Raw genomic sequence first — 18,905 nt, forward strand, 5'->3', positions numbered from 1 at the left:
TTGTTCATGCCACCTTGGCATCAAAAAAGCATGTAAATGTAGAATGAAGCAGTACAATATGTAGGACACTTTCGGAAATAGCGCACTGAGCGCACTGTGCAATACCCATACAGCCAAACTGAAAAGTCCTATATGATTGTATTAAACGATGTCAAACTCGCCAACATTGCAACTGTACAAAAAGCTTGAATTATCCATCTGCAAAGTGTTCGCTTCATAAAAATGTTATGCTATGAGCTACTTTCTGTCAAAACATTTCTTGCAGTGATAACTGCACGCACGCAGTTATCACTGCACGCACGCACGCACGCACGCACAGCCAAGTGAATTGGCGCATGCACGCACGCACCCTCTCTACCAGGCAGGTAGAGAGGGATGTCTGCTGTCCGTAGCAGAGGAATCCAGTAGCACCAGATATCTGTATGTATGGCTGGCGGGTGCAGAGGAATCCAGTAGCACCAGATAGATCTCTCTGTCCGTCTCTCCGCCCCGCTCACTGCATATAAGCTGATTCATTACCTGACACTGTGTGACTGCAGACTTTATTTCTACAGACGAGGAGTGAGGATCATCAGGACGTGTAACAGGTAAGAACTCTAGCAGGGAAACACACAATACAATATAGTGTTCGCCAATAAGTTATTTGAAACACAGGGAAAATGCACTTTTTTTAATTTTGTCTCCTATTCTTTCTTAGACCTTTTCCATTCTTGTTTTTTTTGTGTGTGTTCTTAAAAAAAGGCGAAAGAAATTAGACAAAGTAGATGTTTTTATCACTGCCCCCCCCCCTAACCTGACTCCGCCAGATGGGGCAGCAGAGAGTACACTGTGTTCCCCCCTCCTGCTCCCATCTGGGAACTCTCAGGCAGACTTGATGCCCGGCCACCAAACGGCCTGGCCAATCAGCGGCAGCTAGAGGCGGGATAGCTGCTGCTCCTAAAAGGGACACATACTGGATGGGGCATGCATTTCCAACTTGCATCGTTCCAAGTAGGCCAGTGCCCAACAAGCACCACGATAGTGTACCTTCATAAATCACTACGAGCATTATTAAGCCCAGATGGTACCGACCAACACCCGGTCTATAATAGTGTTTAGAACATCTAGAGACAGAGAGGGGTTGATAATATCAGTGATAATCATTGTATTTTCTACGATTATTTCAATGCAGATTTTGTTTATCATAAGCCTAGTAGGATGCATGCCATCTACGCACGTTTTATGGCTTTTTAGGTTTTTGTTGGGTCCTGTCCTGACAGCCACAACCCACGACTTGTGTTGTGGCAACCACGCTTGGAATAATATATTTGATGTCCCCCTTTAAAAGGAAGCCTTAATACCATATATGCTTTAGTTTGCAATGCACATAGGATCCTCATGTCCCTCTGTGTTTTTTCTATTTTCTCCACTAGCAGTGACCATCATGGCAATGAAGGAGCCAGTATGTCTGATTGAGAGTGACAGTGATGGGAGACTGCGTATGGTTGCCAGTGCCCAGAAGATTTTAGACAAGATTAAGCAGAAAGTGGTGGTGGTGTCAGTAGTGGGCCTGTACCGAACCGGAAAGTCCTACCTCATGAACAAGCTGGCTGGGAAAAACAATGGTGAGCATTTTATTCATTAAGATAGATCATTAATGGGGAGCCCGCTGGCCAAGTGGTCCAGGCGCATGCCACATATAGGCTTTGGCCTGACAGTGCATTGCGCGTTCGAGTCCCGTTCATGACGACCGTTGCTGCATGTCTCTCCCCTTCTCTCTCTCGCCCTCTTTCTTATAGAGAGAGGGCTCGATCCTCTTCTTGGAGCTAATAGCAGAGGGTGAGGTTCCAAACGGGGATACATGTAGGCTAGTTTCTGACACGCAAATCGGGAGTATAATGCAGTTTGTATTATGTTCTCAGTGCAAATTATTTACACTGCCCACCCCAAAATATAACATATTTTCCGTTCTACACTTTCTTCTAGTTTAAATAAATGATGATGATGAATGAGTCAGAGACATTGCTCTCATAGTGGTGCTTTTTCATCTAATAATGCATGACTTAATAATGCATGGTCTTTAATTGGTTTGTTATTGTCCCATATTCCATCCTCAAGGATTCCCCCTGGGATCCACCGTTCAATCCAAGACAAAAGGCATCTGGATGTGGTGTATACCTCACCCCAGAAAGACTGACCACACTCTGGTGCTGCTGGATACCGAGGGACTGGGAGATGTTGAGAAGGTGAGACATCATTTAGTTTCATGTTAAAATCACATTGCATTTAATAATATGAATGCAACCTATGGTCACAATAATCAAGTTATTACAGTAAGGGATGGGAATGTGACATCAGAACCTAGTGGTTATATTAGTGGAGTTGGACGTTCAGCCCCACCACACGACGCCATTTTCTATGCCTCTGTAAATAAACTTTACCCACATGTAAACAGTTTAATGTGGCTATGATGACATGCATGGTTATGGGTTGTCCCAAGGTAGTTGGGTATGAATCTCTGTGGAATGAATGTGTGTGTGTGTGCGTGCGTGCGTGCGTGCGTGCATGCATGCGTGTAAAAAAAAATATATATATATAAATATATGTGAATAATTGTTGTGAGAATACTAAGAAATTTAATAAACATATGTTTAAAAAAAAAGTTCACATTAAAAAGCAGACCTCTTGATTGTGTCCGAAACTCACATAAATCAGTACACATTCTCTCTGAAGTCATGTGATCATCATGTACCGTATCAGTCAGGAGTGCACTCAGAGGAAGCACATTTTTGGCTGTCTGTTAAACAAACGAATAACAAATGGACAATTTAATGGTGGCAAACTATGAACTACATGTGATCAGAGTAATGTAAGCAATTGTAAGCAATGTAATGTGAGCAATTTATTTTGGTTTCAGGGAAATACGAAGAATGACAACTGGATCTTTGCCATGGCAGTTCTGCTCAGCAGCACCCTGGTCTACAACAGCTTGGGCACCATTGATAATAAATCCTTGGAGAACCTTCAGTATCCTTCAAATTATTCACTCATTCCCTCTTTTGCTCATTATATATTCATATTATATCTGTGACTTTTGAGTCCTATATTTGGCATGTTTTCAAACAAAACATTTTCATTTTTTGTTTGACACACATGTATTCAGTATTTAATACTAAATACATGTAGACATTTCTGTTTTAAAAACTAAAATGTTCAGCTTCATATCCCCCACAGTAGGTGTTCTAGGCTCCAAACAACACCCAACCATTTGTTTGTGGTCATCAATAGATAGATACTCCCTGCGAGTCATGACATGTTTGCCCAGCTGAGAGACAATTTAGGCTATGTCTCACGGATGTGAAATAGCAGCAAAAGTGACTTATGAAACAAATATACCTCAAGTACAAACCCAGTATTGTGTGAGATTTTTCTGTCATCCTTAACACCACCCCTTACAGCTATGTGACGGAACTGACAAAGCACATCAAAATGAAGTCCAGTAAGGATGAGAATGATGACCGTGCGTTTGTACGTTTCCTTCCCTCCTTTGTGTGGGCTGTGCGAGATTTTGGACTCCGTCTGGAGGTAGATGAGAAACCCATAACTGCAGACGAGTACCTGGAACACGGTCTTAAGGAGATAAAAGGTTTCACAAACTGCTGAAAATGATTTGAATATAATTGAGATTTCAATCATTTAAACTAGGCATTAGAAGCTCTTTACACTAAAAGGTATAAAGTGTTCTGTATGTGTTTCATTTTGTCAAAGGTCAAGATCGGAAGTACAACGAACCCCGTGCCTGCCTTCGTAAATTCTTCTTGCCTCGCTCATGCTTTGTGTTTGAGAGACCGGCCAAGCCTCAGATAATGCAGAAAATGGAGAAAATGACTGATGCTGATCTGGACCCAGAGTTTGTTGAACAGGCCAAAAGGTTCACTGAACACATCTACACTAAGTCTGAGACCAAGACCGTCGGGGATGGCATTATGGTCACTGGCAAAAGTAAGTGGGATCCAAATAAAGGGTACACTGCAGGCACTGGGTGTCTGCATTTCTGTCAGTCAAGAACATTTGAGGAATTGAAATGAATGACTGTACTGCCTCCCCCTGGCCAGCCAGGGGCGCCTGATGGAGGGGAAAGGAACTGGTTGGAATAACGTGTTCCTTCCACGCGCTACGTCCAACCAGGGAAACTCCCCCCTGTCACGTGTAAAGGAGCAACTTGGACACTCAGGCAGGAAGGAAGCATGAGTTCAAGTCCGTTGCTCTCCCCATGTCCCCCATATATGGGGACTAGGTTGGCGGAGGGTGTGTAGAGAGCCCAGGATCACATTAGATAATTGGCACAGGGGTGAAAAAATGGGTTACAAAATCGAGGGATAAAAATTTAAAAAGAAAAAGAAATGAATGACTGTGCTCACTTTGCTGCATGGGTCATATGGTCAAAATATTTGAATAGATTTTATTTTGGTATTTTTGTGGGTGTTTTTGTTTTAGTGCAGGGGCCAACGCTGATAATTTCATTAATTAAGGTGACCGTAAGAAATGTATTTTTGTATTCCTACATGTTTCTAGTTTATATTGTGGTATGATAACTCTTCCAATTCAGTAGCTTAATGACAGTTATCGCCAGTTATATGTGACCATACCATCAACATCCTATATAGGCTATAAGGCAAAACCTTCATTATGCGTTAAGTAGCATGTGACGTGACGTGTCAAACTAGGGGGTTTTCATGATTGAAATGAGTCCTGATTCTGAATCCATTCCAAGCATTAGTTTTGCACGAAAAACACTCCTTGGGCTAAAAACAGCCATAGCCGTCATTTGTGAATTGTGATGAGGTCATCACATTTGGGAAAGTGGCTATGGCCGAATGTAGGTGTTTTTGTGCAAAACTAATGCTTGGAATGGGTTCAGAATGGGTTCATGATGCCCCCCCCTAGTTTGACACATGCTAGTTAACGCATAATGAAATTTGGACAATGTTTCCTTATATGTAAGGGATAATATCTGGCTAGGTGGTCATTGTCGGGAGATAATTCACCGACGAGGGAGTTTAACCACCAAGGCGAAGCCGAGGTGGTTAAATAAATAGCGTGGTTAATCTGCCTAACCCCTGGACTATTATAATTAGTGTTGATTTTGTTGACAAAAACTAAGACAAAATATATTGACAATTTTGTCAACAAATACAAATTAGACTAAAATGTTAGGGAAGGACTAGTGGAGGATCCAGTCATATTTTTGTTTGGTTGCATGCTGAAAATAGCAGATCTACAAGTTCACAAGGTGTCGCAGTGCGTCATTATGATGACATCAAGGCCCGCCAAAATACATTTTAGTTGACTAAATCAATTGTAGATTTAGTCAACTAAAATCTTATATTTAGTCGACTAAAACTAGACTAACACTAAAACAGTTCAGATGACTAAAATAAGTTTTATTCAAAAGACTATGACTAAACTAAAAATCAAAATTTGCTGTCAAAAACACAAATTTGAATTGCCTTTTTTAATGAAAATGAGCATTTGTTTATTTGATACAATTTACTCACTGACGATGGAATACTATAAGCCATACCTTTGTAAGGATGACTGAGCAACATCTGACATCTTTTGTCTACTTAAGCAATATTACACTCGAGGGTGTACTTTATCGTCATTAATGCACGCCTGCGGTGCATTAATGTAATATTGAGTAATATTGCAATTATACAACAGTTACCCTTAAAACTAAGAGAATCGCTGAAAAATATTTTTTCAATGACATGATGTAGTCACTATACGACCACAAATGTCCCAAGAAACTATAGCTAGCTAGCTTAGCCACCGAGTCTGCTGCGCTCTGAGAGAAAAGCACGGCTGAATTCTTTGTTTTGATTAACCGTTGAAATAGCGTGGTTCAAGCACGGCTAAAAAGCTGTTTCAATCAATCAGATTGCTTCCTCAAAATGACCTGTTGTATAATTCAAGTTAAACAATCTCTGAACTATCATTGCTATAGTTGAACAAACTTACTGAATGGGCCTTCCTTCCGCAGTGCTTGGTGAACTGGCAAAGACATACGTGAAAGCCATTCGTAGTGGAAAGGTGCCCTGTCTGGAAAATGCTGTGGTGGCACTGGCTGAGATCGAGAATGCCAGAGCTGTTGAGCAGGCCCAGGTCCACTATGGCCAGAAAATGAAGTCAGTGCGCTTTCCCACTAAGACCCTGAAGGAGCTGTCTGCAATCCATGCATCCAGTGAGAAAGCGGCCCTGTCACTCTTCATGAAACATTCTTTCAAAGATGAAAACCAAGAATATCAGAAGAAGCTTGTGGTAAGTTTTTAAAAAGCATCACCCATTCATTTCATAATGAGTGTTTCCATCACATTATGCAACATTTTTAAAATACCTTTAACTACATTAATTGCGTAATGCAGTTGTTTAACTGCTGCTTTCCCTATTCGTATCGGGAGCGTACTCAAGTTCCCTCAGCCCTACAGGTATGTTCCCTCAACCCTATGTTCCCTCATCCCAAAATAGACCCTATATATGTTCCCTCATCCCAAAATAGACCATATGGCCACTTCACCCCTTTTGTAACCAGATATTATTTTAATGATGTTTGGGAGACAAGAAACACTTTCCTGGGGGTTTTTATGTGGGATGTGTTTTTAGATATGTTAGTATTTCAAAGTGTCTGTGATGCCATGGACACTGGTCTCACTAACTTCCTAGACTACATCAAGGAAGCTTTGAGAAGGAAAGGAAATGGTCACATGACTGGCCCCTATGACACTTTCATGTACACTTTCATGGGAGCCAAAACTCACACCGGAAGTTCAATAAATACATGGCAGTGAATGGAGCCGGCTGGACCAGCTCATAACAAACATTATTTATGAACAATTGAGACCTTTGTCATATAATCTGTTCAGGAATATGAAAGAAGACATATCACAGGTTGTTTTCTAATCACTTGCTTTTCGATGTGCACAGTGCACAGCACAGTATATCATTTTATTTGAGGATCTAAACAGCAGCAGGTATCGTTTCTGGCTCCGCGGTATCGCGAGATTTGACTGACAGATGGGAAACGGTGGGAATAAAGCGATTACTTTACAAAAGGTCTCAGTCATTCATAAATAATGTTTGTTCATGAGCTGGTCACTGAGCTCTCATTGACTCCAGTGCATTCTGCCGAACTTCCGGGTAGTTTGGCTCCCATGAAAGCATCCATGAAAGTGCCATGGTGCAGCCCAGTCACGTGACCATGTCCTTTCCTTCTCAAAGCTTCCTTGGACTACATGTTGTATCCCCCTCTGCACAAGGTGTGGTGAGTGCAGCAAAGCATTATGGTAATTGTAGTAATCCAGCAGTGAGACCACGTACCTTTTTTTGTGAAAAGTCATGATGAAATATTAAAGCGCACCTCAAGTTGCCATGTATTGCTGTACTTCAATATATTTTGATGAGAAGTATTTTCATGGAATATTTTGGGTAAAATATACCCAAGTTTAGTGATGGTTTGACAAAAAGGATGTTTAATGATCTAGGGTTAAGTTGAAGTTGCCCGAATTTATTTGGGCCAATGGTGGTGAGCATGGCACCGCAACGTTTTGTGAACAGGCTGCATTCTGATGGCTGTCTGTGAACATACTGTAGGGCTGAGGGAACATAGGGTCTATTTTGGCTACAATAAATGTTAGGGATTGAGGGAACATATAGGGCTGACTGAACATAGGCATGATGACCCCTTTGTATCTTGATGCATCATTTCTGTCTTTTGACTGGGAGCCCCTACCACGTATTTGTTACACTCCTCGCCAAATCATAATCATTTTTGGGATACACTGCAGTGAAGATCTTGTTGTAAAACAGTGACTTCTTCTAGACAATACATGTTGGAGCACACTACACATGAACCCATTTTGGAATATAAAGGTACCTTTCGACCTGTGTTTTTAGATTGTACTTAAGAATAAATACAATGAGATTTGTGAGAAGAACTTCGAAGAGTCCAGGAAGGCATGCAAACAAATCATCAAACAAGTCTTTAAACCTCTGGAGAAGAAAGTGGAAACGGGTCTCTACACAGGCCCTGGAGGATACAAGACGTTCTGCCAGGACCTCCAGATGATGACTGATAAATACAGACATGCAGAACACAAAGGAGTCAAGGTACGTTATATTCCTCTCAATTTCAGATCTGAAGTACTTGGATTCAGAAATCAGGGAAACCTATCCTTAGCATTTATTATATTATTATATCTCTTCTGTGCCCTATATGTTCCCTCAGCCCTATGTTCCCTCAGCCCTATGTTCCCTCATTCCAAAACAGACCCTATTTTGTGGGGGCTGGTGGTGATTTGGGGTGTGGTGATTAGCATTATTATACTATAATGCTACCCATAGTTCACCCTGCAGCAACAGCATCACTATTGACGCGGACCTGTTCACTTTGTTGTTGTGGAGCATTTGCTATAACAAAGTAGATAGACAGTAGTGTCATTGCTGTATAAACTTGGTATCTGTGGATTTGGGCTGTAAAACAATCTGCCCATTTTGACCAACCAGTTTTTCTTGCAAATATGTGATGCTGCTGCTTTAGATTCTACCAGCATATAAACACAGCAGAGGCCATTCCAGGGACCCCTGGGTGCCACAGGCACACAGTTTCATTCCACTATGAATGGGCCTTTTGCACCATGACACAGTACATGCCCTCTTGCCCGAGGGTATAAATGCACGTATACTCTCCATGCGAAAACTTTATATGCCTTATATGCTCCAAGGGCTAACTGAGCTGACAGTCCTGGTCCACCTTTATGCTCCGCGGTATGCCCTATGCCCTAGGTACCAGGGTCAACTCACATAAGTTACCCGAACCTAAAAGTCTATGTACGTGACAAGGAACAAGAAAACAAGTGCCTTTAAGGACAGTTCCGTGAGTGCTGGTATTCTCTTGTTTAACAGGTTCTTCCCAGGCCGTGCACCTGATAAAATGCTCAGAGACATTAAGATGAATTGCAGTCGTGCCTGCTTCCTTGATTTAGATGCGTGGTGACAACGCCTGACTGGCAAAAAGACGAGACGAGCTGTTTTTTGGGGAAATGGTGCCATCTAATGACTAAAAGCGAGATTATAGTACGAGTGGCTTTTTTCAGCCAATTTCATTGGGAAAGAAATGCTCTCTGTATTACACTATTATACTTATTACACTATTACATTTATTACACTTGCACTTATCGGATTGAGGGAACATAGGGCTGAGGGAACATAGGGTCTGTTTTGTAATGAGGGAACATAGGGCTGAGGGAACATAGGGTCTGTTTTGTAATGAGGGAACATAGGGCTGAGGGAACATAGGGTCTGTTTTGTAATGAGGGAACATAGGGCTGAGGGAACATAAAGACGAGGGAACATAAGGGTGAGGGAACATAAGGGTGAGGGAACATAGGGCTGAGGGAACATAGGCATGACCCCGAAAAGAGACATAAATACAATAAAATAAACGCTTGTGTGTGTGTGTGTGTGTGTGCGTGCGTGCGTGCGTGCGTGCGTGCGTGCCAGGCTGAGGAGGTGCTGAAGTCATACCTGGATGAGAAAGCGAGCGTCGCCAAGACCTTACTGGTAGCTGATAAAAACCTCTCTGAGGCACAGCGGAGAGCAGAAGGTAATAAATATTTACATTTTGGCAGGCCTTGATGCTGTTTTTATTTGATTTAGCTGATGGGACATGGGTGGACTCCTGTTAGCTGTCAGTAATTATGACTTTGTGTGATTGTAACACTTTTTTCTGACATTTTAATGGTTCTGGTTTCCTACAGGGGAGAAAAGAAAATGCGAGAAGGCAGAGAGAGATAAACTGGCCATGGCGGAGCAACAAAAGATACAGGAGCGGAAGATGGGTGATCAGCAGAAATCCCTAGAGGCGAATATTGAACAGCTCAAAAAGAAGATGGAGAGAGACCAGATACAAGCCAGTGGAGAGCATGAGAAGCTGATAGCTGTGAGTATAGTGTGTACCAAAATCTCCTGGAGGGGGCGTCAACATATGTGTCACGTGGTAGCGGCCGCCATACTTGTTGGCTTGTCTGGTTTGTTTACATTGAGCGACTATCCAGTGTGCGTGTATACGTTCTTTTTTTAAACTGACCTCACAATGGTGCAGACTTGCTCAGTAAATAAGTGCCACAGCAGGTCACGTCGAGGGAATGAGCCAGAAAACAGAATTAGATTTTCAGCTTTCCAGCATGGAGACAGCATCAAGGAACCCAGATTGACGAGTTTACAAAAAGACGTAGAATGGCTTGGATCTCGGCTGTACGGCGCACAGGCTCAGAGACATAACGTTCAACAAAGTATAGAAGCAGAGCCGTGTTTGTTCACAACATTTTCCTTGTCCTTGTAATGTATTTGGGCCCGACGTTCTTTCTATCCATCCTGGTGTTGGTTCACTATGACTATGTTGTCGCCAAGAACGAGCTCAATATTTACAAAAACATACCACCGTCACTCTATTCTGAGGGTTGGATTGGGGGTCAAATCTACTAATCAAATGATTCCCGAGCGCGGCGCACGCTGCGGCTCACCGCTCCTTGGCTGTGGCTCACCGCTCCAAGAGATGGGTCAAATGCGGAGAACAAATTTCACTGCGGTAACGTGTGTGACAAATCGTACGACTTTGACTTTGACTTTGAGTGATGTGGGCTAGAATTTAATGCCCACGAGAGGGCTGTCCCTAGCTTTTCAGACGCCGCCCTCCTCTTGGTGACGTACACGTTTTCACACACAGTTTTCACATCCATGTAAAAGGGCCAGTGTTAGCCAGAAGCTAATTTCCATGTGTAGTAGAAAAATCACACCTGTGTGAACTGAGTGGTGCAACTACACATGTATCTGTGATGTCAGTGACGTCACATACTAACCATAGCAACCATGATCGTTTTTTTGGTTGCTGACCATAGCAACCATGCTCGTTTTTTTGGTACGAACAAACACGGGTACACGTGTACACGGGTACAAAGCCAGTTGTTGGAGTGGTTTGCACCACTCAAAAATGATGATAAAACTATCCATACAAAAGCATATACAATACAATGCAATACAATACAAGGACAACAACCGCAGTGATGTGATATGCGACACCATTAAGCACATCTTTACACCTCATCACTGATTAGCTACTGTACACCTGGCCTATGGTCCACTGCTCCATGGATTTGTCAATATGAATAGTGTATGACTGTGGAGGGGGAAAGAAAGTTTATTAAATGTTCTATCCTTTTGGATCTTCACATACATCACATACAGTCTAGTTACTGTACATATCTACTGTAGGTGCATGATTATTTACCTTGCTTATTGTACAGCATTGGATTTGATGGTATGTGTAATGTGCCTGCTGCTAATGTGTTCTTTCAGGATATTAAGAAACAAAGGGAAAACGCTGATAGGGCGGAGGCACGTCGGTTGGATGATCAGCAGGAGGCTCTCAGGAGGCAGAAGCAGTCGGGGGAACGGCAGAGCAAACAGTGGTATGAGCATGCCATCGATGCTGTTGCAGGTTTTTTCGGTTTCTGTTGAAGTCAATACTGAACTGCACTTCATCATTTTAGTTTGATTTGATGTGATGGATCTGTGGCTCTGCACAATTAACCGGATATCTATATTTGTACTGTATGTATGTATGCTGTTCGTGTTTTTATGGGACCCTCTTGAAAATGAGATGCTGCGTCCCAAAGGGCCATCACTGCAATTTAGAAAAAGGCCGATGCACACCTTGAAAGGTTGGTGACATGCAGGTACAAAAGGGGATCTCTTGTTAAATTGCCATTGGCTGGGTTTCCCAAAGGACATTATGCGTAGGGATTATTTTTGAAACCTTTATTTATTCTCGAAAGAGTAATTGAGGTTCTCCCTCATTTTCTTTTTTACGCATCGTAGCACCTGACTGATAACATTACTTGCACGCTCTGCTTGCGCAAGTAATAATGTGTAATCTAACGGTTATGTAGTGCTATGTAACTCATATGGATCCTGGTGGATCTCTACGGTGACACGGGGGTGGGTTTGGTGTAGGGTGGAATTCTCGTATCTGACTTTTGTTTTGTGAATCTGTTAATGTTAATGTAATGAGTATTACGAATCATGTTCTGTTGTAAGTAGGATAGGCATTTATAAGCTTTTAGCTTCTGCCTATTCCATGTTTTGTTTTTGTAACAGCTTCCATTCATTGTCTGTAAATATTGTATTTGAAACTGAAGGATGATCAAATAAACAAACAAAAAAATAAACTTTGACTGTACTGTTGCTGTTTATACATTTGTGTTCAATAAACTAATCAATCAATCCATCCATCAATCATCAATCAATCAAACAAAGGACCATGAGAGTAAAGCCTGATTTATCCGATCTACAAGCAAGAATAACCTTGTATGCCTCCGCCAACCAGTTGCCATTTACAATCACATCTGTGTCTTTAAGGACTCATATTAAGGAATCATATATATATCATATAATATATGTAATGAATGAACAATGAAGACTTTGACCGTGACCTTTTACCACCTAACCAATTCATCCTCGAGTCCAAGTGGACCTTTCTGTCAAATGTCAATTTGACAATTTCCTCAAGTCATTTCTGAGTTATCTTCACAATGTTGGGATAGACATGAGATCGCTGTGACTTTGATCAACTGCTTATCAGTTCAGCTATTCCGATATCTTTTAATTTATTTTGTGAGCTACAGTATTTGTTTTGTACAACTTTATGCTCTCCGCTTTGTATGAATGGTGTATTTCATTTTTAGCCTTCATCTTCTTTCCCCTCTCAGCTGGAAGACTCATACCCATAGTCTCATACTGCGTTGACGCCCGTTTCTATGGCAACATCAGCTGGTTCATTAACCACATGTGCAAGCCCAACTTGTGTCCCTGTCGAGTGTTCACAACTCACCAGGACCTGCGGTTCCCACACATTGCTTTGTTTACCTGCACAAACATTAAGGCTGGAGAGGAGCTTGGGTACGTTTGTGATTTGTTTTTTCTGTTGTTAAACACATGTGTATTTGGAGTACACATGTACACCTTTAATTTATTAGGTCCGAGTAGTGGATAACAAACTATCTTTACACCTGGGAAAAACTGAATCCATTCTATTTGGATTAAATAGTAATCTCAGCAAGGCAGATGGCTTCTTGGTTTATAGAGTGGGTGACAATATTATCACACGAAAAGATGAAATTACCTACCTAGGTTCCATCCTGGAGGCAAATCTTTCCGGTGATAAAATGGCCACCAACGTAATCAAAAAGGTCAAACAAAGAACAAGATTCCTATACAGGATCTCCTCACTGGTCAACAAAAACACCTTGAAGACCCTAATAGGTTTCTTCGACTACGCTTGCACCTCCTGGTACCACTGCACCTCTAAGGCCCTTAAAACAAGGCTCCAGACTTCCCAAAACAAACTGGTCACGGCCGGGCTCCACCGGGCGCGTTGCGTCTCCGTCAGCGTCGCGTCTCCGTCACCGTCAGGGAATGTTCCCTTTTTAATCAATGAAGGGTGGCTCCACTGCCCGCGTTGCGTTGCGTTGACGGAAAATTGAACCGGTGCGTTTTTTGACGCACGCGACGGAGACGCAACGCGTCCGGTGGAGCCCTGGCGTCAGGCTACTCACCCCTGCCCACTTTGACAGGCTGGAATGGCTTACGGCCGGGCTCCACCGGGCGCGTCAGCGTCGCGTCAGTGTCGCGTCTCCGTCACCGTCAGGGAATGTTCCCTTTTTAATCAATGAAGGGTGGCTCCACTGCCCGCGTTGCGTTGCGTTGACGGAGACGCAACGCGTGCATTAAAATTGAACCGGTGCGTTTTTTGACGCACGCGACGGAGACGCAACGCGTCCGGTGGAGCCCTGGCGTTAGGGTTGACGACAGAGTACAGCACCTTGCAATGGATCTGGTCCACAAGATTCACTACACCACCAAGATACCCATGTACCTGTCTAAATACTTCCTTAATGTCAACGAAGTCCACACCCACAACACCAGAGGGAGTTCAACAAACCATGTGCAACCCAGATTCGGCACAAACAAGGAATTAAATTAATTTCGCTCCTATGCCACCAAAATGTGAAACGCCCTACCAACAGTCATTAAGACATGCGAATCCCTTGACTCCTTCAATACTGCTCTCAAAGGGCACCTACGGACGGCCGCGCGCGCGTGCGGAGTCCCCGCCCATGCACGCGCGCGAGGGGGGGCGCACTCTACAGATCTCGCTTATAGCGCCACCTAGGTGCCAACCGGCCCTGGCGGGCCCTATTGTAAACAAGTGTAATGCTTTATGGTGTCCACTCACTGTTAACAGTTTTTGTATTGAGTTGTACTTGAAATGTACTGTAATTACCGGGGGACTAAACAGCACACACGCACACAGCGAGAGAGAGAGAGAGAGAGAGAGAGAGAGAGAGAGAGAGAGAGAGAGAGAGAGAGCGCTCCGCCTCCGCAGCGTTACAACCAAGTGGGCACTGCCGCACTGAGTTTGAGAGAGGATCGGCCAGTGAGCACCAGCCACAAATTCACAACAACCATAGCGCATAGCCAGCGCCCAGCCGGCCCGGGTACTAACGTATAATTAGTTTTTCTCTTCAACCCGGACCCGGCCATAAAACGATCAATAAACTGCATCGTATCGCATCGCATGTAATGTTTTCTCATGCCAATAAAGCCCTTTGAATTGTAATAATATCCTTACCATGGCTGATCATATCATGCCGACCCTTCTTGAAGTCCTTCTTTCTCGAAAAGGGCTTTGACTGTAAATCCACCACCACAGTTTGTTCTCCTAGACCAGCCATTTTTGGTGTTTGTTTGTGAGTTAAATCTGTTAATTTAGCGAGCTCAATCAACCCACAGATGGGAACTCACAGAATGTTTCAAACACACAGTTCTCTTTTCTCATTGGACAATATTTCCCCCCCAGCGATGGGATCCAAGCAAGACGTCAACGTCACCAAAGGCCAGCTTGAAAGAAAACGCCCAGCAGGGCAAACTCGAAATCTGATTGGCTAAGGAACCTCTCAATCACAGAATGATTCAGGCAACAGAATGGAAGCAGAGCATCCAGCCTGTCTGAGTGAGAAACAGTGCAGTGGCAGCGAAATAAATACAATATTAAATACAATAATATCTGTTAAAAAGAAAAACGTATTATTCTGCATCAGGCAAGTGCAGGGCCAGCAGAGAAGGCCTTGCTGGCCCTGACGGCCCACCACATGTATTGGATATTATGCTCTCCAGGGACATGCTTTATTTAAATTGTCCAATATTCATTTGTTGCCTCAGTCAGTACACCTTAACCTTAAAGGTATTACATTTTTATTGTGTATATATATTGCCTTTCTCTACTGATTGATTTATTCCATTGTAGCTATATTTATTCTATTTGGTGTACATTAAGGAAGTATCTAGACAGGTACATGGGTATCTTGGTGGTGTATCGAATCTTGTGGACCAGACCCATTGCAAGTTGCTGTACTCTGTCGTCGACCCTAAGCCATTCCAGCCTGTCGAAGTGGGCAGGGGTGAGGTGGGTTCGGGGGGCTAGATCAAGTAGGAGCCTGACCAGTTTGTTTTGGGAAGTCTGGAGCCTGGTTTTAAGGGCCTTTGAGGTGCTGTGGTACCAGGAGGTGCATGCATAGTCAAAGAAACCCTGTACAAGGGCTCCTGTTAAGGTCTTCAAGGTGTTTTTGTTGACCAGTGAGGAGATCCTGTAGAGGAATCTTGTTCTATGGTTGACTTTTTTGATTACGTTGGTGGCCATTTTATCACCGGAAAGATTAGCCTCCAGGATGGAACCTAGGTAGGTAATTTCATCTTTACGTGTGATAACATTGTCACCCACTCTAACCAAGAAGCCATTTGCCTTGCTGAGATTACTAATAGAGCCAAAGAGAATGGATTCAGTTTTTCCCAGGTGTAAAGATAGTTTGTTATCAGCGAGCCAGGTGCAGATTCTACCAAGTTCAGAGCTGAGGGCATTTTCAACCTGCAGTTTGTCCCTGTCCGAGACCAGCAGTGCTGAGTCATCTGCGAACAGGAACAAGTTGCAGTCACAGGCTGAAGTCATGTCGTTTACATATATTAGGAACAGTAGAGGCCCTAGTATGCTTCCTTGTGGAACGCCACAGCTCACTGGGAGGGGGGGGGGACAGTGTTCCGTTCACTTCCACCATCTGTTCTCTCCCCTCCAGGTAGGATTGCATCCAGCTCACTGATGTGCTATCGAAACCAATTGCTTTTAGCTTGTTAACCAGTATGGAGTGGTTCACGGTGTCAAAAGCCTTTTGGAGGTCCAGCATGACCATGCCGCAGTATTTGCCAGCGTCCACCTCTTGTTTGATGTGGTCGCTCAAATAGAGAAGGCATGTGTCAGTGGAGTGGGATGTTCTGAAGCCAGATTGGAACTCGTACAATAATTTATTAGTGGCAAGATACTTTTCAACCTGTTCATAGACTATTTTTTCCATCACTTTCGAGATGGAACTAAGAATAGAAATAGGGCGGTAGTTGCCGGGGTCTAATTTACTCCCTTTCTTGTGCAGGGGGGTTACTTTGGCCAGTTTGAAATCTTGGGGGACCTGTCCCTGTTTGATGGAGAGGTTTACTATGTGGGTGATGATTGGAGCTATAGAGATGGCTGAGTCTCTGAGAAATTTGGAGGGAATGTTGTCATGGCCTGTGGCCTTGTGGGGTTGGAGGGCACTCAGTTTCTTAATTATCTCATCAGTTGTTACCATAACTAGTTTAAAATCGTCTTTACAAACACCTAGGTTTTTGTAGAAGGTTGTAATGTGCTCTACACCAAAGAGCCCAGAGTGGGAGGGCAGTTTGTTAACCAGAGTTGTTGCTATGTTTGTAAAGAAGATATTCAAGTAGTTGGCCACATCAAGGTTGTCAGTGATGAGAGTGTTGTCAGATTTGATGTTTATGTTCGAAAATCTGGTTTTTAGTTTCTGACCATAGCTTAGTTGATTGTTTAGTAGCTTCCAGAGCTCATGAGGATTGTTTTTGTTTTCCTGAGCTTTATCATTAATGAAGTTACTTTTAGCTGATTTGGTCATGGCAGTTACACTGTTTCGTAGTTTGATTCGTTGTGTATTTAGGTTGTTCAAACGAGCTTGGCGAACACTGTCGAAGCGCTTGGCTAGCTTTGACTTGCATTTTAGAACTTCAGAGCATTTTTTGTCTCTGGCTTTCATTGCAGCCAGTATGTCCGAATTCATCCATGGTTCCGAGCGGGTTTTGCCCCTGGTGGTTCTCAAAGGAGCCATGTTGTTCAGTACTGATGTAAATTTGGTTTTGAAGCCAAGCCAAGCTTCTTCGACAAGTGTGCTTTTAAGCTCATCGGACCAATCCAGACTCTCCAATACTTGGTTAAAGACCTCACTAGAGTAGGTTTTGAGGTCCCTTGATATGACTGTTTTGTGGCAGCCGGTCTTAAGTTTTTGTATTTTGCGGGTACAGAATATCATAAAATGATCACTAAGCCCACATACAATAACCCCTTTCTTGGAGATTCTGGATTTGTCCGAGGACAGAATGAGATCAATGACAGTTTGAGTAGAATCACACACTCTAGTGGGTTGGGTAATTAGCTGACTGACACTATGTAGATCACAGAACTTACTGAATGACTTAAACACAGGTGCTTCCTTACGTTGCATGTCTGTATTGTAGTCGCCAATCAGGATTTTCTCTACACATTCCTCCTCAGCTAAGCACCCCTCAAGTATATCATAGAACCCATGTTGGTCAGGCGGTCTGTAGACGGTGCCCACTAATACTGATTTAGCCTTTTTGAAAATTAATTCAACCCACACAGTTTCAATTTCATCATGCTGTAAGTCAGTACGAGTAACATATTCAGTGTCACACATCTCCACTCCACTCCAGGCTCGTGCAGAGGGGGTGGCTTTTGGGGCTTAAATGGCAGATTGTAAAGAAAATCCTTGATCAATATTATATATTTGTTAATGTTTACATTGTAATGAGAACATTATTGCTAATTTTACTGTCCAATGACATGGGCCAAGTTAGTGTGGAGCATCTTTATTCCAGGCCGGAGGAAACATGGGTGTCTTCATCTCACTCAGCCTCTTGGTGTTGCCATGACGGAGGTTGCCTGCCTGTGTCCCCCGGGACCTCATGTTCTCCTTCCTGTGTCCCCCGGGACCTCATGTTCTCCTTCCTGTGTCCCCCGGGACCTCATGTTCTCCTGCTTGTGTCCCCCGGGACCTCATGTTCTCCTTCCTGTGTCCCCCGGGACTTCATGTTCTCCTGCCTGTGTCCCCCGGGACCTCATGTTCTCCTTCCTGTGTCCCCCGGGACCTCATGTTCTCCTTCCTGTGTCCCCCGGGACCTCATGTTCTCCTTCCTGTGTCCCCCGGGACCTCATGTTCTCCTTCCCATCATATGGGCAGATTTTTGATATCAAGATCAAGTCTGCATGGTCTGTTGTGTTGTTAACAATTAAACAAATCAAAAGGATATCAATCATATATCAAGATGTGTGCGGCAAAGAAGCCTAAAACATATCACTTCCATGCAGAGTGGGAAGAAGATTATGTTTTCACGATGTCGCATTCCACATACTCTGTTACCTGTTGTTTCATGGCTTATTGGTGGTGTGCTCTTTAAACAAGATAAGGGTTTAGTATTCCTATAAATAAAGAATGTCAATCATCAATCACCATCCATGTATTCAGTAACATTGTTTAACATTCATGTTATTCCTGAAGCTAGTGGAAGGCAGTCCAGTCCATTCATTCATCCTTACAATCATGTATTCAGTAACAGTTACACACCTCCCCCACCAGGTGGCAGCATAGAGGCAGCGGCGCATGCTCGGTGTGACAGTGTCACACATCGACTTC

The 18,905-nt window shown here is 43.3% G+C and overlaps 1 protein-coding gene across 1 annotated transcript; it reads left to right on the forward strand.

Annotated features, from left to right (window-relative positions):
- The first annotated feature begins 555 nt into the window (after positions 1–555).
- Positions 556–11,836, forward strand: LOC306936043 (guanylate-binding protein 1-like). Its single transcript, XM_079519464.1, has 11 exons — positions 556–587; positions 1,413–1,604; positions 2,098–2,225; positions 2,897–3,006; positions 3,438–3,625; positions 3,748–3,981; positions 6,023–6,300; positions 7,933–8,145; positions 9,538–9,640; positions 9,795–9,976; positions 11,392–11,836. The coding sequence occupies exons 2-11, from the start codon at positions 1,424–1,426 to the stop codon at positions 11,551–11,553; spliced, it is 1,779 nt and encodes a 592-aa protein (XP_079375590.1). The 5' UTR covers positions 556–587; positions 1,413–1,423; the 3' UTR covers positions 11,554–11,836.
- Positions 11,837–18,905: the final 7,069 nt, after the last annotated feature.

The sequence above is a fragment of the Electrona antarctica genome (genome assembly GCF_951216825.1).
Source record: "Electrona antarctica genome assembly, chromosome: 14".
Taxonomy (NCBI): Eukaryota; Metazoa; Chordata; class Actinopteri; order Myctophiformes; family Myctophidae; genus Electrona; species Electrona antarctica.